General features: G+C 40.5%; 3 protein-coding genes across 9 annotated transcripts; 1 reads left to right on the top strand and 2 right to left on the bottom strand.

Annotated features, from left to right (window-relative positions):
• Positions 1-477: 477 nt before the first annotated feature.
• On the bottom strand, positions 478-15,906 carry rab3il1 (RAB3A interacting protein (rabin3)-like 1). 6 transcript variants are annotated; one of them, XM_039614862.1, is made up of 12 exons: positions 15,793-15,905; positions 15,297-15,611; positions 9,675-9,843; positions 9,443-9,538; positions 8,696-8,773; positions 8,320-8,547; positions 5,434-5,562; positions 5,226-5,338; positions 5,008-5,031; positions 4,569-4,668; positions 2,165-2,231; positions 478-1,596 (listed from the first exon to the last, which is right to left on the bottom strand). In XM_039614862.1, the coding sequence occupies exons 2-12, from the start codon at positions 15,503-15,505 to the stop codon at positions 1,511-1,513; spliced, it is 1,299 nt and encodes a 432-aa protein (XP_039470796.1). In that variant the 5' UTR covers positions 15,506-15,611; positions 15,793-15,905; the 3' UTR covers positions 478-1,510. The 6 variants fall into 6 exon arrangements, with proteins under 6 accessions (XP_039470796.1, XP_039470797.1, XP_039470798.1 ...); XM_039614863.1 differs by lacking the exon at positions 5,008-5,031 and having other exon boundaries at positions 15,793-15,906; XM_039614864.1 differs by lacking the exons at positions 15,297-15,611; positions 15,793-15,905 and adding an exon at positions 11,092-11,225.
• A 140-nt stretch (positions 15,907-16,046) lies between these two features.
• Positions 16,047-21,438, top strand: best1 (bestrophin 1). The gene is made up of 10 exons (XM_031747294.2): positions 16,047-16,461; positions 16,601-16,888; positions 17,809-17,903; positions 17,984-18,217; positions 18,428-18,582; positions 18,665-18,742; positions 18,988-19,140; positions 19,513-19,593; positions 19,680-19,831; positions 19,920-21,438. The coding sequence occupies exons 2-10, from the start codon at positions 16,737-16,739 to the stop codon at positions 20,983-20,985; spliced, it is 2,166 nt and encodes a 721-aa protein (XP_031603154.1). The 5' UTR covers positions 16,047-16,461; positions 16,601-16,736; the 3' UTR covers positions 20,986-21,438.
• Positions 21,324-24,396, bottom strand: fth1b (ferritin, heavy polypeptide 1b). 2 transcript variants are annotated; one of them, XM_031747430.2, is made up of 5 exons: positions 24,239-24,396; positions 23,064-23,167; positions 22,805-22,951; positions 22,460-22,585; positions 21,324-22,366 (listed from the first exon to the last, which is right to left on the bottom strand). In XM_031747430.2, exons 2-5 carry the CDS (start codon positions 23,163-23,165, stop codon positions 22,208-22,210), a joined length of 534 nt encoding a protein of 177 aa, XP_031603290.1. In that variant the 5' UTR covers positions 23,166-23,167; positions 24,239-24,396; the 3' UTR covers positions 21,324-22,207. The 2 variants fall into 2 exon arrangements, with proteins under 2 accessions (XP_031603290.1, XP_031603292.1); XM_031747432.2 differs by lacking the exon at positions 24,239-24,396 and adding an exon at positions 23,606-23,894.
• Between the last annotated feature and the right edge of the window lie 204 nt (positions 24,397-24,600).

The raw sequence follows: 24,600 nt of genomic DNA, 5'->3' as shown, positions 1-24,600 counted from the left end.
CTTAATTTATAAGTATCACATGTGTGTTCAATAAGAGTTCAACTTATAAGAAATTCATCTTGATTTTATCTTGTCTCCTCCATGCTCATTGATAAACAGCAGGTCAAACTATTTATTAAGGTCTGCTGTAATCTGTACAAAGAGGTCATGAAAACAGCAGCTCAGAGAAGTCTTTCCAATCCGGAAACTCAAATCTTACTGGAATGTCGGCTTCATAAAGCCCCTCTGAGCTGGACACGGTCTCAGTATTTCCTCGGTATTCCTGCTTGAGAACCTGTTTGGCGTATGTAAGTGTTATGACCTTATTCTAATACCAAATCTGTGACGTGCCCAGAGCAAACATCACCCCTGGGTTATCCGGTGTCACTGGGTTGAAATTAGTTGAAGTGATGAGTCATCTTTCCTGAACAAACTTCCGGAGTCTCCCTCTGATCTCTTGATCAGATTTCTAATAATAAAAGAGACATGGAACAAAAGTGATAGCTGGTATACAATACCTCGTGTTTAATGGAGTTTTTACACAGGTGATTATGAGTACACTGAGGTCAGGAACCTCAAAGCCCTGCATAAGGCTAAGAAGCAGTTATTGCACGCTCTGACACGCTATACTTTATTTTTACCTTTTTTTTTTTTTTTAAACAAAAATCTTTAAAGAAAAAAAGAAAAAAGTCAGTAACAATAAATCTATAATATGAGGTACAACCTATATACACTATGGCTATGTTCTGCATTCATGCAAAGTCAATTATGGCTTTTACTTTATGTTCATATTGTTAACTACAGATGTGCAAAACTCAATCACATCTTAAAAGCTTTTTTTCCCCTGGCACTGTAAAGCTCTCCCTATTCTGAGCATGGGTGGGTAATAATTAACAATACATCTGATTTTTAGGTACAGGGCTAACGAGAAGCTGAAGGTGACTAAGTTAAGTCTTTGTACAAGGCAGAGCAGGAGGTGTACCAACAAAATTAAGGCCATGCTCAGAATGAAGGTCTGGGCTGTGGTGTCTGAGCTGATAACTGAAAGTACAAAGAAAACAAACTGAATCATTGCTGTGTGGAAACAATAAAACTATTACACCACATATTTGTAATACTTGAGGTTAAGATTGTGCTCATTATTTTGCAGGCTAATGCCTTAATCAGGACACACAGTCTATTGTGTAAAAATGAGAAATTTTGTGTTCCATGGGTGATTCAGTAAGAAGTTTCTCCACACTTTCTGGAGGACAACAGTTATTTTCCGGGAATGTAGTGCAACAGAAAAACCCTCTCCGACATGTCTGGGAATAACATCATCAAACAAAACATGGACTTTAATGTCATTCCTGGAGTGCTGGTTTGATTCTAATCGTTTTATTGCATTTCCAAAAGTGACAAACACGTTTTGCTTCCCTTGCTGGTGACCTCTGCTGCAGCACTGTTCAACCTGATCAAAGACGTGTGCGTTGCCACAGTTACCCAAGGCTGTAACTGCTATGCTCTCTTGTTGGGTGCTCCAGGTACCGGCCTAGCCCTGGTCAGTGAGGTAGAAACCTAATTTGGCCACATTCATCTCTCTACGAAGACGCATGATTTCCCAGAACATCTGCTCCGCTGAACATGGAGGGGGGGGAAACAAAAAAAATTAGAAAGAAAGATATCGGTTGTTGGCAAAGTTAAGACCGAGCAATAACAGACCCATACACCTGTAATTCAAAGGAATTTTAAAGGAAGACGCAGTATTCTGTAAGTAATTCTATGTAGTGCATAACTTCATGTGTTTTCAGGGAAAGAAGAAATAATTAAAAGATATATCATATAATAGAAAGGACAACTGATTATTAATAAAACATCCAGCATGCACATCAACATAATGATTATTAAATAAAGATGTAAAAAGGCAAGATTAATACACTCATGACACGGCTCACGCCCCAAAATATACAATGGAAGATGGGGAAATATTGTTTTTCCAAAAAGTTACCATGAAATTACCCACTACTTACTACTTATGCTGTACTTAAAAGTACTGTACTTACTTGCAGTACAATTTATATCCTTCCTGTAAAATTACTCAATACTTAAAATTCCTCATGCATTACATAAAATTACTTGCATAATAATTAAATTTGCTTAAACTATTTATGTCTTTGTTTTCTGTAATGTGTCTCTCTTAACTTACCATCATGTCTCACCAGGCCCTGCTGGATGTAGCGGATATAAGTGAAGAAATTGCAGACAGCCGTGATCTAGAAAGGCGAATATGTGACAAGGTCACGACTCTACACAGTGACTGCGCAAACTTTTATAACACTGGCGTGCTTTGGGATTTTGTATCAACCAAACATTATTACTATAACTGCATAAATGTAATGAATGACATTTAAACTTTACAGTTTGTACAGGGAGTGCAGAATTATTAGGCAAGTTGTATTTTTGAGGAATAATTTTATTATTGAACAACAACCATGTTCTCAATGAACCCAAAAAACTCATTAATATCAAAGCTGAATGTTTTTGGAAGTAGTTTTTAGTTTGTTTTTAGTTTTAGCTATTTTAGGGGGATATCTGTGTGTGCAGGTGACTATTACTGTGCATAATTATTAGGCAACTTAACAAAAAACAAATATATACCCATGTCAATTATTTTTTTACCAGTGAAACCAATATAACATCTCCACATTCACAAATATACATTTCTGACATTCAAAAACAAAACAAAAACAAATCAGCGACCAATATAGCCACCTTTCTTTGCAAGGACACTCAAAAGCCTGCCATCCATGGATTCTGTCAGTGTTTTGATCTGTTCACCATCAACATTGCGTGCAGCAGCAACCACAGCCTCCCAGACACTGTTCAGAGAGGTGTACTGTTTTCCTCCTTGTAAATCTCACATTTGATGATGGACCACAGGTTCTCAATGGGGTTCAGATCAGGTGAACAAGGAGGCCATGTCATTAGTTTTTCTTCTTTTATACCCTTTCTTGCCAGCCACGCTGTGGAGTACTTGGACGCGTGTGATGGAGCATTGTCCTGCATAAAAATCATGTTTTTCTTGAAGGATGCAGACTTCTTCCTGTACCACTGCTTGAAGAAGGTGTCTTCCAGAAACTGGCAGTAGGACTGGGAGTTGAGCTTGACTCCATCCTCAACTCGAAAAGGCCCCACAAGCTCATCTTTGATGATACCAGCCCAAACCAGTACTCCACCTCCACCTTGCTGGCGTCTGAGTCGGACTGGAGCTCTCTGCCCTTTACCAATCCAGCCCCGGGCCCATCCATCTGGCCCATCAAGACTCACTCTCATTTCATCAGTCCATAAAACCTTAGAAAAATCAGTCTTGAGATATTTCTTGGCCCAGTCTTGACGTTTCAGCTTGTGTCTTGTTCAGTGGTGGTCGTCTTTCAGCCTTTCTTATCTTGGCCATGTCTCTGAGTATTGCACACCTTGTGCTTTTGGGCACTCCAGTGATGTTGCAGCTCTGAAATATGGCCAAACTGGTGGCAAGTGGCATCTTGGCAGCTGCACGCTTGACTTTTCTCAGTTCATGGGCAGTTATTTTGCGCCTTGGTTTTTCCACACGCTTCTTGCGACCCTGTTGACTATTTTGAATGAAACGCTTGATTGTTCGATGATCACACTTCAGAAGCTTTGCAATTTTAAGACTGCTGCATCCCTCTGCAAGATATCTCACTATTTTTGACTTTTCTGAGCCTGTCAAGTCCTTCTTTTGACCCATTTTGCCAAAGGAAAGGAAGTTGCCTAATAATTATGCACACCTGATATAGGGTGTTGATGTCATTAGACCACACCCATTCTCATTACAGAGATGCACATCACCTAATATGCTTAATTGGTAGTGGGCTTTCGAGCCTATACAGCAGGGGTCCCCAATCCCAGTCCACGAGGGCCGGTGTCCCTGCAGGTTTTAGATGTGTCCTTGATCCATCACAGCTGATTTAAAAGGATAAATGACCTTGTCAACATGTCCTGAAGTTCTCCAGAGGCCTGGTAATGAACTAATCATGTGATTCAGGTGTGTTGACCCAAGGTGAGATCTAAAACCTGCAGGGACACCGGCCCTCATGGACTGGGATTGGGGACCCCTGCTATACAGCTTGGAGTAAGACAACATGCATGAAGAGGATGATGTGGACAAAATACTCATTTGCCTAATAATTCTGCACTCCCTGTATATGAAGATCTCTACCAGCACATTAAAAGGCCTTAAAAGAGAATAAAACAAAACAAACAAACAAACAAACCTCAAGAAGAAAAAAAAATTACATACTATGAAAGCTACCTGCCTTAAGGCTCCAGCTAGACAGAAGATGTCAAGTCGTTGCGTGAGTGCATCATTTGCTGGGAGGAGTTAACTAATGCTAATATGGTGCAAAGCATGCTTAGGGCGAGGCACACAGAAACCAAACATTCCTTCAGAGAGAAAAATTGCCTGAAGTGAAAGAGCTGAGGATCTGAACCACAGGTAGAAACAACATGTGTTTGCTCGAGTCAAACTGTTTGATAAGGGTGTGCAGATAATACTACAGGTGTGCCTTGGGCAGAAAGGAAGTGATATTTACCCGTGCTCGGCTGGAAGGTGAGATGTAATAGTAGCTCTCTTTGTCGCCAAGTTTAATGCGATGTTTGCAAAGCCGTGACAGGCCACTTAATGCACATTTTCTACAAGAGAAAACAATGTGTCAACAATTTAATGCAGCAACATGTAGATGCACAGTCATCTGTTTTAGGACAGCATACAGCAAACATGAGCTTACAGGTCTTTAGTTCTTCAGCAGTAAAACATACTGAGAACACTTTACAACACATTTTAGTGAAAGAGAGGTGTGCAGAGAGAAAGTTAGCCACAAAAGGAATGAAAGTGGGACCCAGTCTGGTTCATTCATTTACAGATTTGTTTGCATTGTTGCACACATCTGTGTTGACAGCTTTTTATTTCATGCTACAGTTGTCAGAGTTAGTGAAAAGCTGAAAGGATTATTGGCTCCCGAGAGGACTTACGTCTCTACTGCAGCCCTAAAGCCACTGGAAAAAAAAAAAAAAAAAAGATTTTAGATCAGACAGTGATTAGAAATGTGCCCACTGATTAAACCACTCTCAGTCATAATTGTAAGATAGACAAAAGGCTCTGATCACAAACCATCGATGGAAAAACCATACCAACCAAATCAGAGCAGTGAGTGGTGAAACACAACAGGATGACAGTCGGGCTAACTCACTTAGGACCTCCACACTCTATAGCTGAGGCTTTAACCATCGGTACTGCCGACATGGCGACAGGCTCGATGGTCAGAGAGTTGTTCTCCACTGCGCTCTGAACCAGCTGAGACAGCTGTGGAGAACAGGAATCACTAACATTAACATAACTTCACATTAAAATACACACAAAGCAGCATGGTAGCTGTACAAAGAAGCAGTGAGAATGACCTCTGATCTCGTGAAGGAGAGGCAGGGCCCGATGTCTTCTCTGTAAATACGACTCAGGAAGGCAGAGGAGCGGTCCAGACTCGGGCATTCCTTCCACATCAAAAACTCAGCAAATAAAATGGAGTCCATCTGCAGAGAGAAAACCAAACCTTCACTCAAACTCTAGATAAAACCGTTTCTTTGACACACATCTAGATTAAAGACATGTTTAATCCCCAAAAGACCAATGGCTGACAATAAAAGATCCACTCTTAAACACACAAAAGTGTTTAAATACTAAAGATTCGAAAATCTTGTATTCGAAGAATTCGGGCTGTCAAAACATCAGAGTTTAAAAAGGAAATATCGTCAATATAAAGTCCATAAAATTCCTCCATCTTATTTAGGATTTATATGATAGAAGACAAATGATCTCAGCAGAACTGACGTGAAAATCATTCCACAATAATCAGGAAGTCCGCGAATACCAGAACAGACTGGACTGGAGCAAACCTTGAGCACACTTTGGTCAATTCATATAGCTGATAATCTGGATTTAGAGAGTGTCTATAAATATATGCTCTTCATAGTCTAAGGATCTTGGAAAAAGCGTCTGGACTTCTTTAAGTTGCTTGAAGACGTTTCACCTCTCATCTGAAAAGCTTCTTCAGTCCCTCTCCCTCTCCACCATTTGACCCTTAGAACTGAAGAAGCTTCTTGGATGAGAGGTGAAACGTCTTCAAGCAACTTAAAGAAGTCCAGACGCTTTTCTTTCCAAGCTCCTTAGACTACGATGACCTGGATGACTGAGAACCTTCACAGACATACATGTTCTTCATACTTCATACAAGGTAAGTCTCAACAAGAAGCCCATTTTAATAAAGCAGACAGAGTTGATAGGTCACCTGTGGGTTTAACAGGCAGTTAAAGAAAATTCAAAAAAAAAAAAAAAACATCAGTCGATCCTTTAAGTGGAAAAACTTAGCGATAATCCACCATAGTGTTCCATCGCTAGGAATTAAGGGATGTAATCATCTCCTCTCCTTTCATAAAAGGATGATCCAATGCATCCTCTGCTAAAGGATGTAATAAATGAAACACCTCATTTTGGTATTTGGAGAATTAAAACAGCTCTTAGTAATGCTGCTGTGCAGATAACTCCAGGTCAGGTCACTCAGTCAGGAACCTTCCCAGGCAAAACTGGCTGTTCGACCACGTTCAGTCAAAGTTATGGAGTTTGTTGTAGGAAGGGATTCCCACAGTGTGAAAATTATGGAGTTTCACACTGAATTTGGCAGGAACACTTTCAGTGGCTCTAAGATCTACAGCATCTCCTTCAATATTGAAAATTAAATTGACTTGAAAAAAAATTTAATATTGAAAATTGTTTCTAGCTGAATGGATACTTTAAGCTCATTAAAAACTGCTCCAAACGGTGTGTTCATTTCCATTTTGACCATTTGTTTAACTTTGGTTTTAATTTTTTTAATGTTAGTTTTACTTTTTATTCTTTATTCTTATTCTTATCAATGTTGTTGTTGTTGTTGTTGTTGTTGTTGTTGCTGTTATTAGTAGTAGTAGTAGTAGTAGTAGTAGTGGTAGTAGTAGTAGTATATGGGCGGTACTAGCAATGGGGAAGTAAAATAATAAATAATCCAATGCATCATTATAACCACTTGACTGACAGTCATGTAGACATCCTCAATGTCAAACATCTGCAACAATGTCCCCTCAGGCTGGCTGCATAGACAAATATCTCCAGAGAGACAAGATTTTGATTTTGTTTTTGATTTCTTTAGCTTGTTTTCAAATACACAATATAGTTTCTGGTAGTTTTTAGTTCTCTAAAAACTTGTTTTAGTTAGTTATAATAACCTTTGTTCATAGTAAGACATAACACCAGTTATGTGGAAAGGATCTAGAGACAATATCCCCACAAATGACACATCACTTGCAGTTAAACATTAATCCATTATGATAGAAAAGTCAAACAATAATTTCAAACTCATAAAAAAAAAAAAAAAACAACAGCTGCAAAACTCTGAGGCCAAAATTTACAACCTTGGGCAATATGGATAAGAGACACCAGGGACAATACATTTTGGTAACCTTACCACACTTTTAGCAATGAGCCAGAGGCGCTGACGTTACTGAACCAGCTATACAAACTCTAAAAATCTGACACAACAGAAATTATGGCGACATAAAATGGTATCTTTTGTTTTTGTTGTAGTCATACTAGATAATTCAGTGAGTGTGTCATGCTTGGCAATTTTCAAAAATATCTATAATATCTCGAAAGTAGCTGACATATCTGTGATTATCTGTCAAGAACTGGGTATAAACTTTGTGTTTCACTAATGTATGTTCAACACAGATAACTCCAGTAAGAAACAAACAGCTGCATCAAGAAGTCCCTGTTCACCTTACATACACGCTGACAAATTTCAATACAAACTAAGGAAAGATGCTCTCAGATCAGACTCATCACACTCTTGACTCAACAGATATCGCAGTCTAGAATCACAGTGAAGACGCAGGTAAATTTGAAAGATTAGAGAAATGTAGGAAATGTAAAGGAATGCAGATTACCTGTCTGCCATCAGTGCCTATCCCCTCCATCTGTTTTTGCCATTGAGGGTCATAGGTCATACTGACAGACTGGCCAGGTATCAGACAGAAGATCAGAGAGAGGAGGGCAGGAGCGGCAGGCTGAGAGAGGAAGAGACGCCAGATAAAGACAAGAAGAACAAGTCGGAGAGGTTAACAGAAAGAAGGGAAAAAAGGAAAGAGAATCTGGCTAAAAGTGATAAAAGTGACTGGAAACAGAAATGGGAAATAAAGTGGGATGCATATGCACGCATACCTGAAGGAGAGGGAGAGACAACTGTATAAACTTCAGTTTACCTCTCGGTCCTCTTTGGACACAGGCTGAATGGAAACTGAGGAAACTTCTTTTTTTGCAGGTGAGAGTGGAAATGCACCGCTGGCGCTCTTGTTTCGGATGTGCGATTTATACGATCCCCTGGTACCCGATGACTGCAGCTGTGGATGCAGCTGGCGGTTTGGTGAAGAAGGTGTGGACGTCAACACCAGAGTCTTGAGTGCCGTCACTTCTGCTTGCAGAACATCAATCTGCAAGCCAGACACAAAAAAATTAAATATTGACAATTTGGGGCTATTTTGTGACCTTCAACTATGTGGAAAAAAAACTGAATCAGAAAATATTTCTGTTCTTCACTGTTTTAATAAAAAAAAAAAAGAAAAAAGAAACTTCACACACCTTCCCCTGAGCCTCCTTGAGCTGTTTCTCTGAAGCTGCTTGTTTCACGTTAGCGTCACGCACCATCTTGTGAGCCTCCTGTTGAAAAGTAAATTGAGACTAATTAAAATTGTACATTCAAAGCTCAGCAGCTAAACAAAGACAGTGACTGGCTGGTCAACACAGCAGAACATGTAAAGAAAAATATGCCCTTTGTGGCATTAAAAAGCTACTTTTGGTAAGAAGTGTGCTGTCAATTTTGTGACTGAAAGGTATTTTCTGCAGCTGGCCTTACTGCATATGTTTAAGAGTGTAAGATTTTAAAATATACTTTGGATTATTTTCCATCAGAAATTATCTGCATGTTTTGAACCGCTAATCTGCGCTACTCTTAGCAGACTTCTGTTCACTATTAAAATGAGCTGGCTGCATCTTTGTTTATACACTGATGCATTTTTAGTAGCTAAACCTCAGAGCTAATTTAGAACAAACTTGGTAAATCTGGCTCTTAACAAAGAGATGGAGTCCTCCAGAGTCAGTGGGCAGGAAAATCAAAAATAATAAGAAAAAAAATGATTTCAAAGCAATTACAATGTTGCTTAAAAATCACATCAACCTGAAATTTTTATTTATATAAAGGAAGTGATGATTCTGTAGAAATGCAAACTGCTGATTTAAGGACTTTTGTGGCACGACACCAACCGCCTTCTTCGTCACCAGCTGTCAGAATTACAGTGCACTCAGCAGAGAGCAATGATTACTGCTGACCTCAAACAGACTGGCTGTCAGCTCCTCTAGCTCCTGCTCCAGCTGATTCCTAACTTGCGACAGACGCTCGCACTCCTTGTCCTTTAGTTTCAGTTCCTGAGATGTGCAGGGGAAAAGGACACAACCACATTTAAAACAGAGAAGAACATTTGCATTGTCAGCGCCTTGTTTTCCTGGTCACACTATCTTTTGTTTCTCTGTGTGTGCACAACCACAAAGTAGGTTACTATACCTTCTTTGCAGCATCCAGCTGTTCCCTGAGGATCTCTGACCCTTTTTCCCTGATCTCCAGGGAGGAGCTGCGAAGCCGGGAGAGCTGGCCATGGCCTCGGATTGAGGTGGGCCCAACCTGGTCTCCTCCCTCCATTCTGGTCTCTGGCTCTGGATCCAGATCTACCAACCTTCACAAGACCAAAAAAATAAATCTTGTAATAAAAATAAATAAAAATATAAAAATAAAATCAATCCTGTACTTAACTACATCCTAATGAGGTTTACAATTTGGAGGCTTCAGCTTGTGCTTCTTCCTCTTAATTCTGCTAACAGGTCTCTAATGGCTGGTATGCCCTGTTTACAAAAATACAACCAGAGCATTTTCACATTTAAAACCCAGAGGATTCCCCAATTTAAAAACATAAAAATAAAATTAAAAGTAGCTTGAAAAAAAAAAAGGATCACAAGATCAAATGTTGGCCTTTGGCATTAGTATATTAATGCTTTTCAGGCAATAGTTTAGATCACAACACTGGATGCTGACACAAATTGCATTTAGGCTTGGCTAAGTGTACAATCTGACTACTTAACACCTCGTGTTGGTACTAAGTGTGTAGATTTTACAGTAATTTAAAAAACTAAAATTAACACCAACGATAAATAAACTAAATATCTACAAGAAATAAAAAAGTAAACTGAAACTAGAACCACCTTTCAAAACTACACTATAAAATGTAAACAAAAACCAAAATAATAATTAAAAGAAAAAACACCAAACCATAACAACCTAAGAGCCAGTGTGATGAACTACAAACCCTGAGATTCATTTCTATTTACTTTTCCAGTGTTAACATGTCAACACAATCTAACAACAACAGCCTTCTTGGTTACAACAGTGGGCTCACTGCAAGACCCCGGGGTGGACCTCGCACCACAGATTGGAAACCTCTGATACAGCATTAAAAATCCCGACATTTGAATTTAAAGGAAGTTTAAGTTACTTTTATCACCAAGTTGCAGATAAATCGATCCACAAAGCAGCTAACTAATTAGCAGACCTTGAGCTAACTAGCTAGTTAGCTTACACTTACAACTTTTTTACCACGGAGAGGTCCCTCGTCAGTATCCGCCCTTACCCTCTCTGTCAGTGTCCGGGACAGCAGACAAACCTCCCAGCCCGTCTGCGTATTTGTCAGCTGTTCCCCTCCAGTTTCCCCGAGCTGCTGCTGCTGCTTTTAAGTTAAGAAATATTGCATAAAGCGAGCTAATGTCCGAGTTTCAGTGAAACTAATCCCAGTCGTTTTAAATCACAGCTGAGGAATGCGGACGCCTGCGCAGACGATCAACCGCCCAGCAGCAGCAGTTTCAGTCAGAAACAAGACGAAAATCAAGAGTAATGCCAGCTCTGGTTTGCACTTCCCAGAAATAAAACTCACTTCTTTCTTCTCTTTTTTTTGCCAAGACAGGAAAATGAGTGTATCTCCTTTTTCCTGCCTCCTCCTCCTTCTTCTTCTTCTTTCTTCTTCGCTCTCACAAGTCACATGATGACATCCACCCGACTGGCACGTCCTGTACGTGGACCAACAAGGTGTCACGGGTCTACCTGCTTAGGTGTATGCTTTTTGCGTGACCAGAGACAACCGATTACAGAGTCACTCCACGGAAAATCAGTGAGTCCCCCCTCTCTGATCCCCCAATATCAGCTAATATTTTTTATTTTATTATATTTTGTAGTAACTTTATCATACTTAATGGAACCATACAAATCACTTTTCTTCACTGGGTAAAAGCCATCCAGGGTACAGGCCCTCTGAACACATATTGATGGGTGGTTATGAATTAGGCATAAGATAGGCATAAGATACATTTTATGGCTCACACTTCAAAAGTGCCAAATTTCTCATGTACTTTCATGTACTGCTACTATTTTAACCTTAATCCAATGTCAAGAAGATTGAGATCCCTCAGCTCCAACCAGAAATGACGTAAGAGGCCTAAAATCCAGCTTTTATGAGTGCAATGTAACACAGAGTGACAGAGTCTTATGTACTTACTTACTGTGTTTATATTAAGTGTTGTACTAGAAATCTCTTACATTCAAGGATGATCAAACATAATGTGCGTTAGTTGCATTTAATTTTTTTGTAATCAAAATTAAAAATCGTAAGTTACTACAAATTGTTTTTTCATTTAGTAGAACTTGATTTTTCTGAATGTGCAATACTAATTGTTTACCCACTGAAGATACATTTCAAGTTATTCTTAGTACTGCGTACTGGCAATGAATAAGTTGTCCTAACATAGTTATCTTTTTCTTTTTTCTTTCAGTCCACATGTTTGCATACTTTTTTAAGTTCCTGGAACTAATTAGGTTGTACAGGGTACTCAGAATAAATAAGTTGCCCTAACTTAGTTATCTTAAGTAAGCTTAGCTTTTTTGAGGCAACAAGTTTGTATACTTTTTTAAGTTCTGGGAACTAATTTGATTCTACAGTGTATGTGCTTTTGCTGATAGTTATTCCAGTTGCAATCATATCAGAGGTTTAATCAAAAGATAATCAACAATCAATAAAGTTGAATAAAAATATAATTTTAATGTGTAAACCTTTAAGCCTTGTGCGTGAGGAACGTGAAGCAGGCAGAAAGACAGAGTAATAGAAAGGTTTTTGATTTTATTATGCATGAACAACCAGAAGAAGTCATTTTTAACTCTATTGCAATTGATTAAGCCTTCTTAATCGTGGCTCAAGAGTTGGGAGTTCACCTTGTAATCGGAAGATTGCCGGTTTGATCCCCGGCTCGGACAGTCTCGGTCGTTGTGTCCTTGGGCAAGACACTTCACCCGTTGCCTACTGGTGGTGGTCAGAGGGCCTGGTGGCGCCAATGTTCGGCAGCCTCGCCTCTGTCAGTGCGCCCCAGGGTGGCTGTGGCTACAACGTAGCTTGCCATCACCAGTGTGTGAATGGGTGGATGACTGGATATGTAAAGCGCTTTGGGGTCCTTAGGGACTAGTAAAGCGCTATATAAATACAGGCCATTTACCATTTCTTTTTCCCAACCCACTGTGGATTACAAATTGGATTCACTGTTTGAGATTTGCTCTGCTCACTGCCACCATCTTGGATTGGGGCAGTGAGGGCATTCTCCCCTTAGCCATGCAGGATGGCCAGGAGGGGAGAATTCATCTACATGTTCTCTCTCTCCTCCAATAAAATGTCATCAAAACTGGCAATAGGCATTTAGAAACAGTTTAGATTAGATAATTTAACATTTTTTACTTTTCTTTGAACTTTAAAACATTTCGATTATTATTAACCAGTTGAGCTGTTTGCCTTGCCCTTGCTAAAATGCTTAGTAAAGTATCCTATCTGCTAAAGTTAAAACTGTTTACATTCCCTTTTTTGGATTCTTTTTTAATGTAAAGATAAAACTTGAGTATGAGTATTAACATTCACTTTTGTGAGGGTTATAGTATATAATAGGTTATTCTAGCCTTTAATCAGAGACTCGGACGCTTTGAACGGAGAGCCCGTCCAGACTTCTGTACAGAGATAACAGGGATCGTAACACCAAAACTCAGAAAGTTTTTGATTTGAAGGTAAATATGTTAAACAATATACTAAGTTAAAAGTTAAATATGAAGCTAAAGTTAGTTTGCACTCTTATCTGCAAACGTGCTGAAATTATTGTACGAAAAAGGTGGTGAGAATTTATCCCCTATGGTTGTCTCCAGGGTCCCTGAAATTTTAATGTTCATCATGGTTTCATATTCATATGAAATATGGTCAAAGTTACAAATAATAATATCAGCCCCAATACTCGAAGTTTACGGGGGGTTTTCTACTCTTGGATCTGTTTGATGTCACTAAGAGCCAATATTCTAATATGGTTATCTCAGCCCCACACCTTTTACTGTGAAATCAGAAGTCCCATCCACCTGCTCTTCAAACCTGGTCTGCCAAAATCACAGAGCAGGGATGTCAAACTTTTTTATATTGTGGGCTGGACGAGTTAAACTCCCCTTTCTTTAACTACACACTTAATCCCTGAGATGTAGTAATATAGTGTTATATGTTAACATATATATATGTGTGTGTGTGTGTGTGTGTGTGTGTGTGTGTGTGTGTGTGTGTGTGTGTGTATAATATAAAATATCTACTTTCAAGTTTTTCTATGCGATAAAGAAACGCTGCTGCAGTAAATTACAGACATCTGTCAGCATGACTCTTTTGGCCGTAAATTGTAAGAAATTAATGTGTAAAATTACAGAAAAAGTTCCGGCATCTCATTGCCCAGGCTGTAAGTATATTTTTTCATTTTACTGAGGGCCCACTATTAAACAAAACAGAAATTTCTTGAGTAGTTTCTGGAAAAAACAGGAACTTTTCTGTAACTGAATTGTTTGGTGTAGTATGAATGGCCATGGTGGAGGTCTTTATCATTAGGCAAAACTATAAAACTTACAGTTAACAGTCTAGGATTATTCCTTCCTTCACATTTTCTAAAGCCATCCAGTTGGCCGGACTGGAGTCTTTAACAGGCCGATTCTGGCACCTGGGCCTTATTTTTAACACTCCTACTATAGATGGTGTAAAAGACCGATCTAGCCTCTCAGCTGTTTATGAAGTCCTGAAACTGTACGTGATGAGCAAGGAATGGATCTGACTTTAAAACCAAGAAGGAAGCCCACTTGTTGGCTAATGACATTTCATTGACGAGTCTTTAGCCAATGAGCATATCTTAGACACCCCTCCTTCCTGACTCTAAGCCTAATCATTTTATTCAGTGTGTCGTAAAACTACAGAGCAAGTTTTTTTTGCAACCAGATGAGTCGCCCCCTGCTGGCCATTAAAAGGAACGCACAAATCAGTGATAAGGGTGGGGAGAATTCATGTTCAGGAACATTAATTAATAGATCACAATTTCACACAAGGCTGTGAGACTGTGTTGGTTTACGTGAAGCAGCCAATCAGAAGAGAGGACAGGGAGAAACAACAGTTTCCTTCAGGGGATGAACTTGGCTACTCCAAGGTCCAGTTTTTCTTTAAATTTTTTAATCTCTGACATGTCCTGTCAGTGAATTTGTCAGTAGGAAAGAATTAGGCATACTGCTGACTGCAGGGTTTAAGGCGCTAAAACTCGCAGCGTTCTGTGCAGATTACGTTTAAAGCATTTATCCTCAGGCCAGCACCGGCACGTTTTCCAATTTTTGCATGATCGCTGAACAGCAGAATGATTTTTCATTTACAAAACATGCTTAAGAAAATACCGATCACTGCTGGAGTTACACTAAAACTAAACACAGACCTTTGTTTGCACTTTTGCATATCTGACTCAGTCACCTTGTTACAGGTGCACGTGCCGACAATCACAGACTTCACACTGAGCAGGACTTGTGGCAAAGGAATGTGCTATTTTTAGATACATTTTGCACCAGAGTTCATAAAACTGAATATTTTAAGCAAATCTCACAAGATAATCAATAAGTTAATGTGCAGAATTACACAACTATCTCTGGAGAATTTGGACAAAGGGAAGATAAATATAAACATGAATCTTTATATATAAGCAGCAGCTGTCACGTGTTATGTTAAAAAAATGTTTTATCAGTTTATCCAGTGCTTCAAGATTTAACACTTACTGTCCAACAACACAGGCTTCCTCCTTGGTGACCTTGCCAGACTTGTGCCTGACCGTAGGCACATTTTGTGTGCCAAAGAAGACTGCAGAGGAGTATACTGCAATCCCAGATATCCCCGCCTTGAGGACTTCATATCCCGGGCTCGATGAAGTTGAAGAAGGTGGAGAAGAGGAAATCTGGACGCTGTGAATTCCCTCAAAAGCATCCATAAGTTATCTCTCAGGCTGTGCAGAGATTCATCAAATGCTGTTAGATAGCTCCTGGGACGATTTAATTTGAGGAAGGATGACTCTGACGTGTGTGGGTATTAAGCACCTAAGATGCAGAAAACACAGAGTTACATACTGCAATTTAAAATCTGTGCAACTAACTTCAAGATCTTTTCCCCTTTCTGAATACCACATTTTTCTTTTCTTTGCAGGCTGATTGTGCTGAGTCTGTTAAACTGCAATTGTGAGATGAATTAAGGAGAAAAAAATGGAGAGGATATACTCACCAGAAATAAGCAAAATTGATTCACAGACGTTGCCAGCGCAGAAGAAAATCTGCCAAAAGCAGCAGAAACCAAACGCCCAGCACTTCGCCCTGCTGTTGGTCCTCCTGGTTATACAGGAAGGGTTAATCACTAACACACTCTGACCAGTAGCGATTCAGCTGTATGCATTTTTTCCAGCAGAGGGGGGTCACACACGTTCTCACCTGACCAGGAGTTTGCCATGATGAAATCCTGCTACAAATGGAAAAACAACAGCAAAGGTGAACTGACATTGAAACACTAGAACACTAGTTCAGAGGTGTGTACCTAATGCAAGAAGATGTAGAAAAAGTGTTAAATTACAAAAGGTCGAAGCGGGCTTTGCTGAGATTTGGTTCACAGAGTCATATTTCCAACCTAAACCCACACGCTCAGCATTTATACTTGTAACCAGCCTATTTGTGGCAGTGTGGGTTCTCTGCTGCCCTCAGATTTGCTCAGATTAACAGGAGCTGGCCTCACAATGCAGCTTTGTTGGAGAAAAAGATTAACACATCAAGTGACCGGAGGTGTAGGAGGCCCTCGCTCGCTTTTTCTTTCCTGCTTTGCTTTCTCCAACATTCTCCCTGGACGCTGCCACCGTACATCTTGAACCGCAGAGAGCATGATGGCCATTTTCATTTTCGTTAAGTAAGTCTGCGCATATCACCTCTGTCACAACCTTGAAATCCGAATCGCATCACATTTCAAGGTGTTTTTTTCCAATCAAATTAAATGAGGACCACAAATCAACCCATCTGAGCTGCTTTGTTTAACTCTGTCCTTTCAGATCTGTCATCACGCTGGTCTTAAGGGGCTGATCGCCGAAGCTGAGCTCAGACGAAGCACAGAGGACAACAACACCCTGGTTTCCTTCATGTCAGGCCACAGTCAGCCAGCACGTTGGCCAACGAGCAGCAGCAGCGATGACAGTGACGTACTCCCGCCGAGTTGCTGATGCGGGTTTGGGGACCTTTTTTCACCTCCTCCTGCGATGGAAGGGCAGCATCTACAAACTGCTCTACAGGGAGCTTATCATCTTCACTCTGCTCTACTACTTCTTCAGTGTTGTTTACAGGTAGGAAACTCACATTACAGCAGGATGAGTTTTGCTCTTGTAATGACATTTTTTCCACTGTTTTTAAGAGCTTTGGTCCCCAAACTAGTATTTATGAGTCATCTTTTGGGCCTCAGTTGGATTAGGAACATAATTAACTTTAAGTGTATTTTTACTCGAAAACTTAAAAAAAACTAGAGTTCATAAATTAATTAGACTACCACTCCAATGTAAGGTTTATGCCACTTATGCTCTAAATTTAACAGTACTGGTAATGACTAAAATCATTTTTTATGTTTCTGTAATGGTTTATGGCTCCTTAATCAAAGTGATATTTGTATTGCTAAAATATGTTTGTTGTTGTTAAGCAGAAAGAGAAAATATTGTAAAGCACATTATTATTATTATTATTAACTTACATTCCTTAACAGAGAGTTTAGATTTAGCAGTCGGATGTTATGCTTGACTTCCCAGAGAGCTCCAGTGTGCCAGCTCAAATTTGCATATAAAACCATGAATTATATATTTCCCCAATAAACACAGTTTTTAATTTTGAAGAAGTTTTTGACATGTTTTTTGTGTGTTTTCTTGTTTTTATCACAGATGGTGTAATAAATGTATACATCACTGTACATGCTTTCCTCTCCTTTTTATTGTGCCATTCAGTGTTATCTACAAAAATGAAAATTCACAAACATCTCAAAAGTTCATTCTTACTTATAAGTAGATGGCTGCGTGTCTGTTTATGAGTAGCACCCTGCTGCATAATGGTATCTGTGACCCCTTTTACAGCTCTTAAAATAGCTTTAAGTGTTCTGCGAGAGTATTTCACAAGGCAGGTATTAACAAAAGTAACAACCCTTCTGACTTTGGCAAGTAAAAGAGGCACTTTGCTGTTTTAACAGAGCTCACGTCAGTGCTTTTGATGTTTCCCTCACCAGGTTTGTGTTAAACGATGATCAGAAGAGGCTGTTTGAAAAGCTGTCCATATACTGCGACCGCTACGCAGAGCTCATCCCTGTGTCATTTGTGTTGGGTGAGTTGTGGCTCACTAACCCTAACCCTTTTAAGTCAGGAGGGCATCACTGAAAGTTTCACTTCATTTATCTTAACCAGGTTTCTATGTGACTTTGGTCGTGTCCCGTTGGTGGGGACAGTTTGAGAATGTACCCTGGCCAGACCGTTTGGCAGCATTAGTCGGAGGTCACGTTCGAGGAGCTGACGAAACCTCCCGGCTGACCCGCAGGACACTTATGAGGTACGCCAACCTCTCTGGTGTGCTCATCTACCGCTCCGTCAGCACGGCAGTCTACAAGAGGTTTCCAACCATGGAGCATTTGGTGCAGGCAGGTATGTTGTTTGCTGTTATTAGTCTTGCCTCTTTAAAACATAGCATGCTGTGCTGAAGCTGCACAGCATTCAGACCCAATGTCTTCTTCTCATGTGGCTGAACTGATGAGAAGATTATGAGGCGAGCTCTGGCTGCTCACCAGGACTATGCGTGCAGGAACAAGCACCTTTTGGCTGCTTTCATCTCCACGCTGTGTTTTTCCATCTCAGGTTTGATGACATCAGAAGAGCTGAGGCACTTGGAGGATTTGCCCTCCCCTCACAATAAGTTCTGGGTGCCCTGCATGTGGTTTGTCAGCCTGGCTCTGAGAGCACGGACTGAGGGTCGCATCAACAACGACGTGGCGCTAACTGCTCTCCTCACTGTAGGTGTTCGTGTGCAAACCAAAGCCCCACAGCCTGGAAATATTTTCTGGTTTTGCATGACTTTTACTATTTTCTGTTTAGGAGTTGAATAGCTTACGGGCGAAGTGTATGAAGCTGTACGGCTATGACTGGATCAGCCTGCCTCTTGTCTATACTCAGGTTTTTGTTTATATTGCATTCAGCACTGAATACAGAAAGTAATATTATAGCAGTAATATTAGGTACTAAAAATATAATGGTTTTCTTGCAATAATCATCATATACCTTAAATCGTTAACCCTCCCTAATCCACATGCATTTGATCGGCAATAAAAGCTATAAATAGCAATAAAAACTCAAGATAAACTGTTTCTCTAGGATGGTGTAAAACAATGTCTGACGTGACTAATATTTTTTTTAATTAGGTGGCAACAGTTGCGGTTTACAGCTTCTTCCTAGCGTGTCTGATCGGTCGTCAGTTCTTGGATCCAACTCAGGGATACCCTGGTCATGAAATGGACTTCTACCTCCCTATTTTTACCCTGCTGCAGTTTTTCTTCTATGTTGGGTGGCTGAAGGTGAGGGACCGCTCATTGATCCTGTCTGTGGTTCTCAAAGTTGAGGCCTGCAGCCACGAAAAGAAAGGAATCCACTACTGGACAGTTCATCCCATAGAGCACTAAAGATGTGAAAAACACGACTTGGAAAACATTTTTCTTTAATTGAACAGATTAAACATCCCCAACTTTGACAAAAACAGCTATTCAAGAAATGAAATAACCACTTGTGTTGAAAAAATAAATATAAACAAAAACTAAAAAGGAGCATTACTAACATAAAACAGCAGCCTGTCAAAACTTTTAGAACTCTGGATTATGCTGATTGCTGACTTTGACTTGTTAATTTGTCCACTGAGTTTCATTGAGGTGGTGTGTTTGTTTTGGTATCAGGTGGCTGAACAACTCATAAATCCATTCGGTGAAGATGATGATGACTTTGAGACCAACTGGCTCGTGGACCGCAATTTGCAGGTGTGAATCTAAACCAAACTATTTGCTAACTGATCCTAGACAGCAAGTGTATTGTTTAAGTTGATGTGGTTTTCGCTGTGTCCCAGGTGTCATTGTTATCTGTGGATGAGATGTACGATAGCCTGCCTCTGGTTGAGAGGGATATGTACTGGAATGAGTCTGAACCTCAGCCACCCTACACTACTGCCAGTGCCGAACACCGCAAACCCTCCTTCATGGGCTCGGCGCTGGATATCAGGTTTACTGATTTTTTTTTCCTTTCTTTCTTTTTCTTTCTTCTTAATAAACCTGCTGAACATATGGCAAACCTTCTGTTTGGTCTTCAGTGTTCCTAAAGAGGAGATGGAGTTCCAGTCCAATCTGGAGCAGATCAAAGAAAATGAGGAGGCCAACTACTCCACTCCTCTGCTTGGAGGGCTTGGTCGTCTTCTCGGTGTCCACTCCCCAAACTTCCCTCGCTCCTCCCGAGTGTCACTGCTCCGCCGCCGCCCTGGAGCTCCACTAAGCCGCTTTCCCCTTTACTTACACACAGAGGCACCTTTGACTCAAGGTCAAGCCCGCCAGGAGGGAGATCCTGACTACGCCTTCTCCACTACACCCTTGTACGAAAGACCGGGTTTCTATAGCTGCCCGCAAACCCCAATTCACTGCATCCCTCCTGCGGTGCCCCGTCCACGACCTGCTAGGAGAGCCCAAAATGACTTGGATCGCAGCTGCAGTTCTCTAGCCCCTCCAACGGTGGGCTCCCAGATGCTGCCTCCCGACACCCCTAACCACATCCCCCCTCCGCCATCCTCTGCTTTCCCCTGGCTGAGTGAGGATGGGGACATGCAGAGTGCACCTACCTTCTCCTTCCCCGACCCTCCACCTGAACTCTGCCCGATATCTAAACTCAGACTGGGACACGGCCTGCTATCTCGCCGCCCTCCCCCTCCTCGCCTCACCCTGGACACCCTACCATCTGCTGACATTCAGCCTGGACCAGCAAGTGCCCGGGCCGCGGGAGGCGGAGGAGAAAGGGTGTTCTCGTTCACTCCGCCCTCTCGCACAACGGCAGCAAATCCCGGTAATCCCAACAGCAGCTCTAGCAGCATTAATGCAACAAGCACCAACAGCGCAGGCACGACGGGAAGTCTTTGCAACGGCACAGGTCACGGTAATTTTAGTAACCATGGGAACTTCAGCGGCAACATGAGGGCAAGCAACGGGGGCACCAACGGTGGGTTGAGCAATAACATGAACACAGTTTCCACTTCAGCGCCATCGCAGCAAGAAACCAATCAGCAAAACTCGCCCAACGATTCAGGAATCTCACTCGCCGAAGGAGACCTGCTGGGCGTTCTGGTGGATGGTGGGGTGAACAAGGCAGCAGGAGGGAGGGAGCAGGACTAAGAAAAGAAGGCGTGACTCACTGTTTTTTAAGCACATGTGCCAAATATCTCACAAAAAACAGGCACTGGACTGTATCAGCTGGAGCCACTAAAAATTATTTACTTCCCAATGAACTCTCACAGAAGAATTAACGTACTTGTAATATTTTTTTTAAAAAAAGGACCTTAAGAGATTTGACCCTCAGTGTGTTATGGAAAAATACTTTCCAGTTTCATCAGTGGCAGCCAAAATGTGTATATTCTTCATCTGTGGTAGTCTTTGCATCAGTGTCTTTATTATATATTCTTCTTCTTTTGACAATGTTAAAGTTTTTTTCCAAATACAATGAAAAACTTTAATTTATTTGTACATTACAACTTTATTGTTTTATTTTACAAGCATACTGTATCTACAATTTGACTTTACACCTGCAGAAGGAAGCAATCAGTCCAAATAAAATACAATGAGAAAACATTTTCACAGGTCTCACTGCTTATGCATGTTAATGTTTATTTAACTGTCAAAAACAAAACAAGCTGAAAAAAAAGTGGAAAAAAAAGAAAACGAATAGAATAATTGAAAAAGCCAGAAAAACCTTATTGCGACTAATACTGTTTTAGCTTTATCAGTACACAGAAGCCTGGGGCTTCAGCTGGACAAAAGACCTCAGCCTGAGTGTGTCATCTTTGGGAGGTGTCGCTTAATGCCAACATGGTGCCACACTACCTGAAGAGGAGCTTGAAAAGCCAACAAATGGAGCAAGATGGTTGGACTCAAGTGCTAAATAAGAGGTAATGAAGTGGTAACACACATGGTAGGTCCAACTCTGTCCAAAGTGCTTTTACCTTACTTTACAGTCAAAAAATATTAAACACCACTGGTGTAACAGATGCAGAATTTCTCTTTGCTTTTTAAATTCTCAAACAAAAAAGGTTGAATAATAAGTTTTCAATGCATGTAATTTAAATTATTACAGCCTAAAAGTGTCACGGTCCAATCTTCCTAAACGTGACATGTAAGGAAATTTGAATGCATAACTAGCATGATTTAAAGGCCTGCTTAGTCTTTATTTTTACACACTGCACGTAGTGTGAGGTGAGGGTTACACCACTCTAGTCTGCGCTACAGCCTCTGCTAGCAGCTAATGAACACAAATAAAGCAGCATTCTTTTATAACATATGCAGTATGTACTGTATTTGGCAGGCATGCAGCAGAATCACCAGTGATCACCAGTGCCTCAGTTTAACTGCCCTCTTCAGCCATGGTGTGTTTGTCAAAGAGGTACTCAGCCATGCCGCTCTGAGGGGCTCCCATCCGGCGTAGGTTTGAGCTCCAGTCGGCGAGTTGTTTGATGGATTTTACCTGCTCGTCCAGAAAATGTGTTTCTATGAAGTCGCACATCTGTGGGAGACGGAAAAAGACAAAATGCTGCATCTTAATAGACAGTCATATCCAAACAGCAGAGACTGCGAGTCCTCCACACCTGCTTCTTACATGAGGGTCGTTGTGTTCAGTGGCCATTTTCTGCAGGTCCAGCAGGGATTGGTTTACATTTTTCTCCAGCTGCAGGGCACACTCCAAGGCCTCCACACCACTCCCCCACTCATCTCTATCAGGTTTCTAACACATTAATATTTCAAGAAGATTCAGCACCGATCAAAGTCATGTAAAATTATCCATATTAAAGCAACTTGAACACACTGCAGTCCATCCATTTTTATAATTAAAAAACATTGTCAAGCCTTGATGAATAAAAAGACTGTTTCAGAATTTTTTTTAATATAAAAAGATATGAATTTGGCTTTTTTTTAACTCATTAGTGAAAATATCCTTACATACCCGGATGTCTTGCAGAAAAATTTTGCCTCCCCGCTTGTTCTGGAAGGTCATCAGCTTCTCTGCATGCACAACCTCTTCTTTGGACTGATTGTGAAAGAACTTTGCAAAATTTGGCAAGCATTTATCATCCCTTTCAAAATAGTATGCCTAAAAATCAGGAGAGTAAACAAAAATAAACAAACAAAAAGATTAAAACACTATTTTTATTGCCTTTGAAATAACACAGAGCTGTGATACATGACACCACTGACTTTCTTACCATAGAGAGATAAACGTAAGAGGCATACAGCTCCAGGTTTATCTGTCTATTAATGGCAGCCTCGCAGTCATGGTGGAAGTTTTGACGGATCTGAGAAGTCATTTCTGGAAAGATTATAACAATAACTAAATGCTGATCAAATGTAAGGCTGTGCATAACTGCAGAAGCATATTATTCAGGCAGTTAATTCCAGTATGTTGCATTTTAAAACAGTATCTAGCCACCAATACTGAGACACTGAGAATTTACACTTCACTTGTTTGTTTGCCTGCATCAAACTAAACACATCTACATTTAAAACATCTGAAAAATGTCCCTACATACAAACAATCGAGTGGACACTACAACGTCATCTGTATTCACATTAATCCAGACAAATGACCTTGGGACTAAAAAGGTAAACTCCATATTTAGAGCAGCTGTTGATTAAAGTTAATAGTAACCTAGCAGACAACTTCTGTCTTAAATTTGCACCTAGTTAATACAGAATCCGTGTTTCGTGACACTGAACTGTGATAAGACGAGACACAAACATTGTTTACCTGCTCACGCAAAGAAACCACAGCGTTCAAGCCAGCAGCTACTGCCAAACAACGGGCTACCACCCGCGTTGTTTTATTTGTTGTTCTTGTTGGCCGTGGTGTACCTCTGTATACTAAGCATTACGGTAAGTGCTGCTTTTAACATAAAAGCTGCCTCTCGGTGTCTCCCGCACAATAAGAGTCTGGTGTTGAATTAAAATATTAAAACTCATAATCGATCTCGTTACACTCAAGTCATTAAGTTTGAAGGGAGTATTTATATGTTTTTCATTTCCCCGCTTTTATCGTTAAATTATTTCTTACACTACGGTAATGCTGAGTATAAATACATAAAAAAAACAATGCTGGTGGCTTGCGTGACCCAGGCGGAGGCTGGCTTAACAGCTATGAGAAACGTTAGGTTATGGCAGTGGCATGAATAAGGCCAACTTTGTAGCTAAATTATATCAAAATTTAAGCTTCGTGCACCTTGCAGACATCGAAGCCCACACTAACTGAACAACAGTTGCGTTGCCAAATATATTCAGCGCAGCTAATCGCTGCTAGCAACCAAATCTCAGTCAGCTCATCTCACAAACACGACAGGTTGAACATTTAAACCCAGCTGCGGAGGAAGCGGTTACATAAACTAACCTTCTTCGACGATTCCACACGTTCCTCTAAACTTATCGCTGATTGTTGTGCTTTCTTGCGACGTTAAATTTCCAACTAAGGACTTAACTCGCCGTTCTGCCGACGCGCAAACGCACTTACGTGACTGCAACGGTGTTGACGTTAGCCGTTAAAGGTGAGGAATGGACACGTTAAAATTAAAAGCTCTTGTGGCTATGTGGACAGCACACAAACCAGTGTGCCAGCGGCTGCATTCGTCTGAAATAATGTTTAATCATTGTGCAAGACTGCCATATTCCCCAAAAAATAAACACTGAACATTCAAACTATGAAAATATTCGTAACAAAAACAAATACATAAAAACAAGTAAATGTTGTAGATC

Source organism: Oreochromis aureus, linkage group 7 (assembly GCF_013358895.1).
Source record: "Oreochromis aureus strain Israel breed Guangdong linkage group 7, ZZ_aureus, whole genome shotgun sequence".
Taxonomy (NCBI): domain Eukaryota; kingdom Metazoa; phylum Chordata; class Actinopteri; order Cichliformes; family Cichlidae; genus Oreochromis; species Oreochromis aureus.
This window is presented reverse-complemented; position numbering and strand designations above follow the sequence as displayed.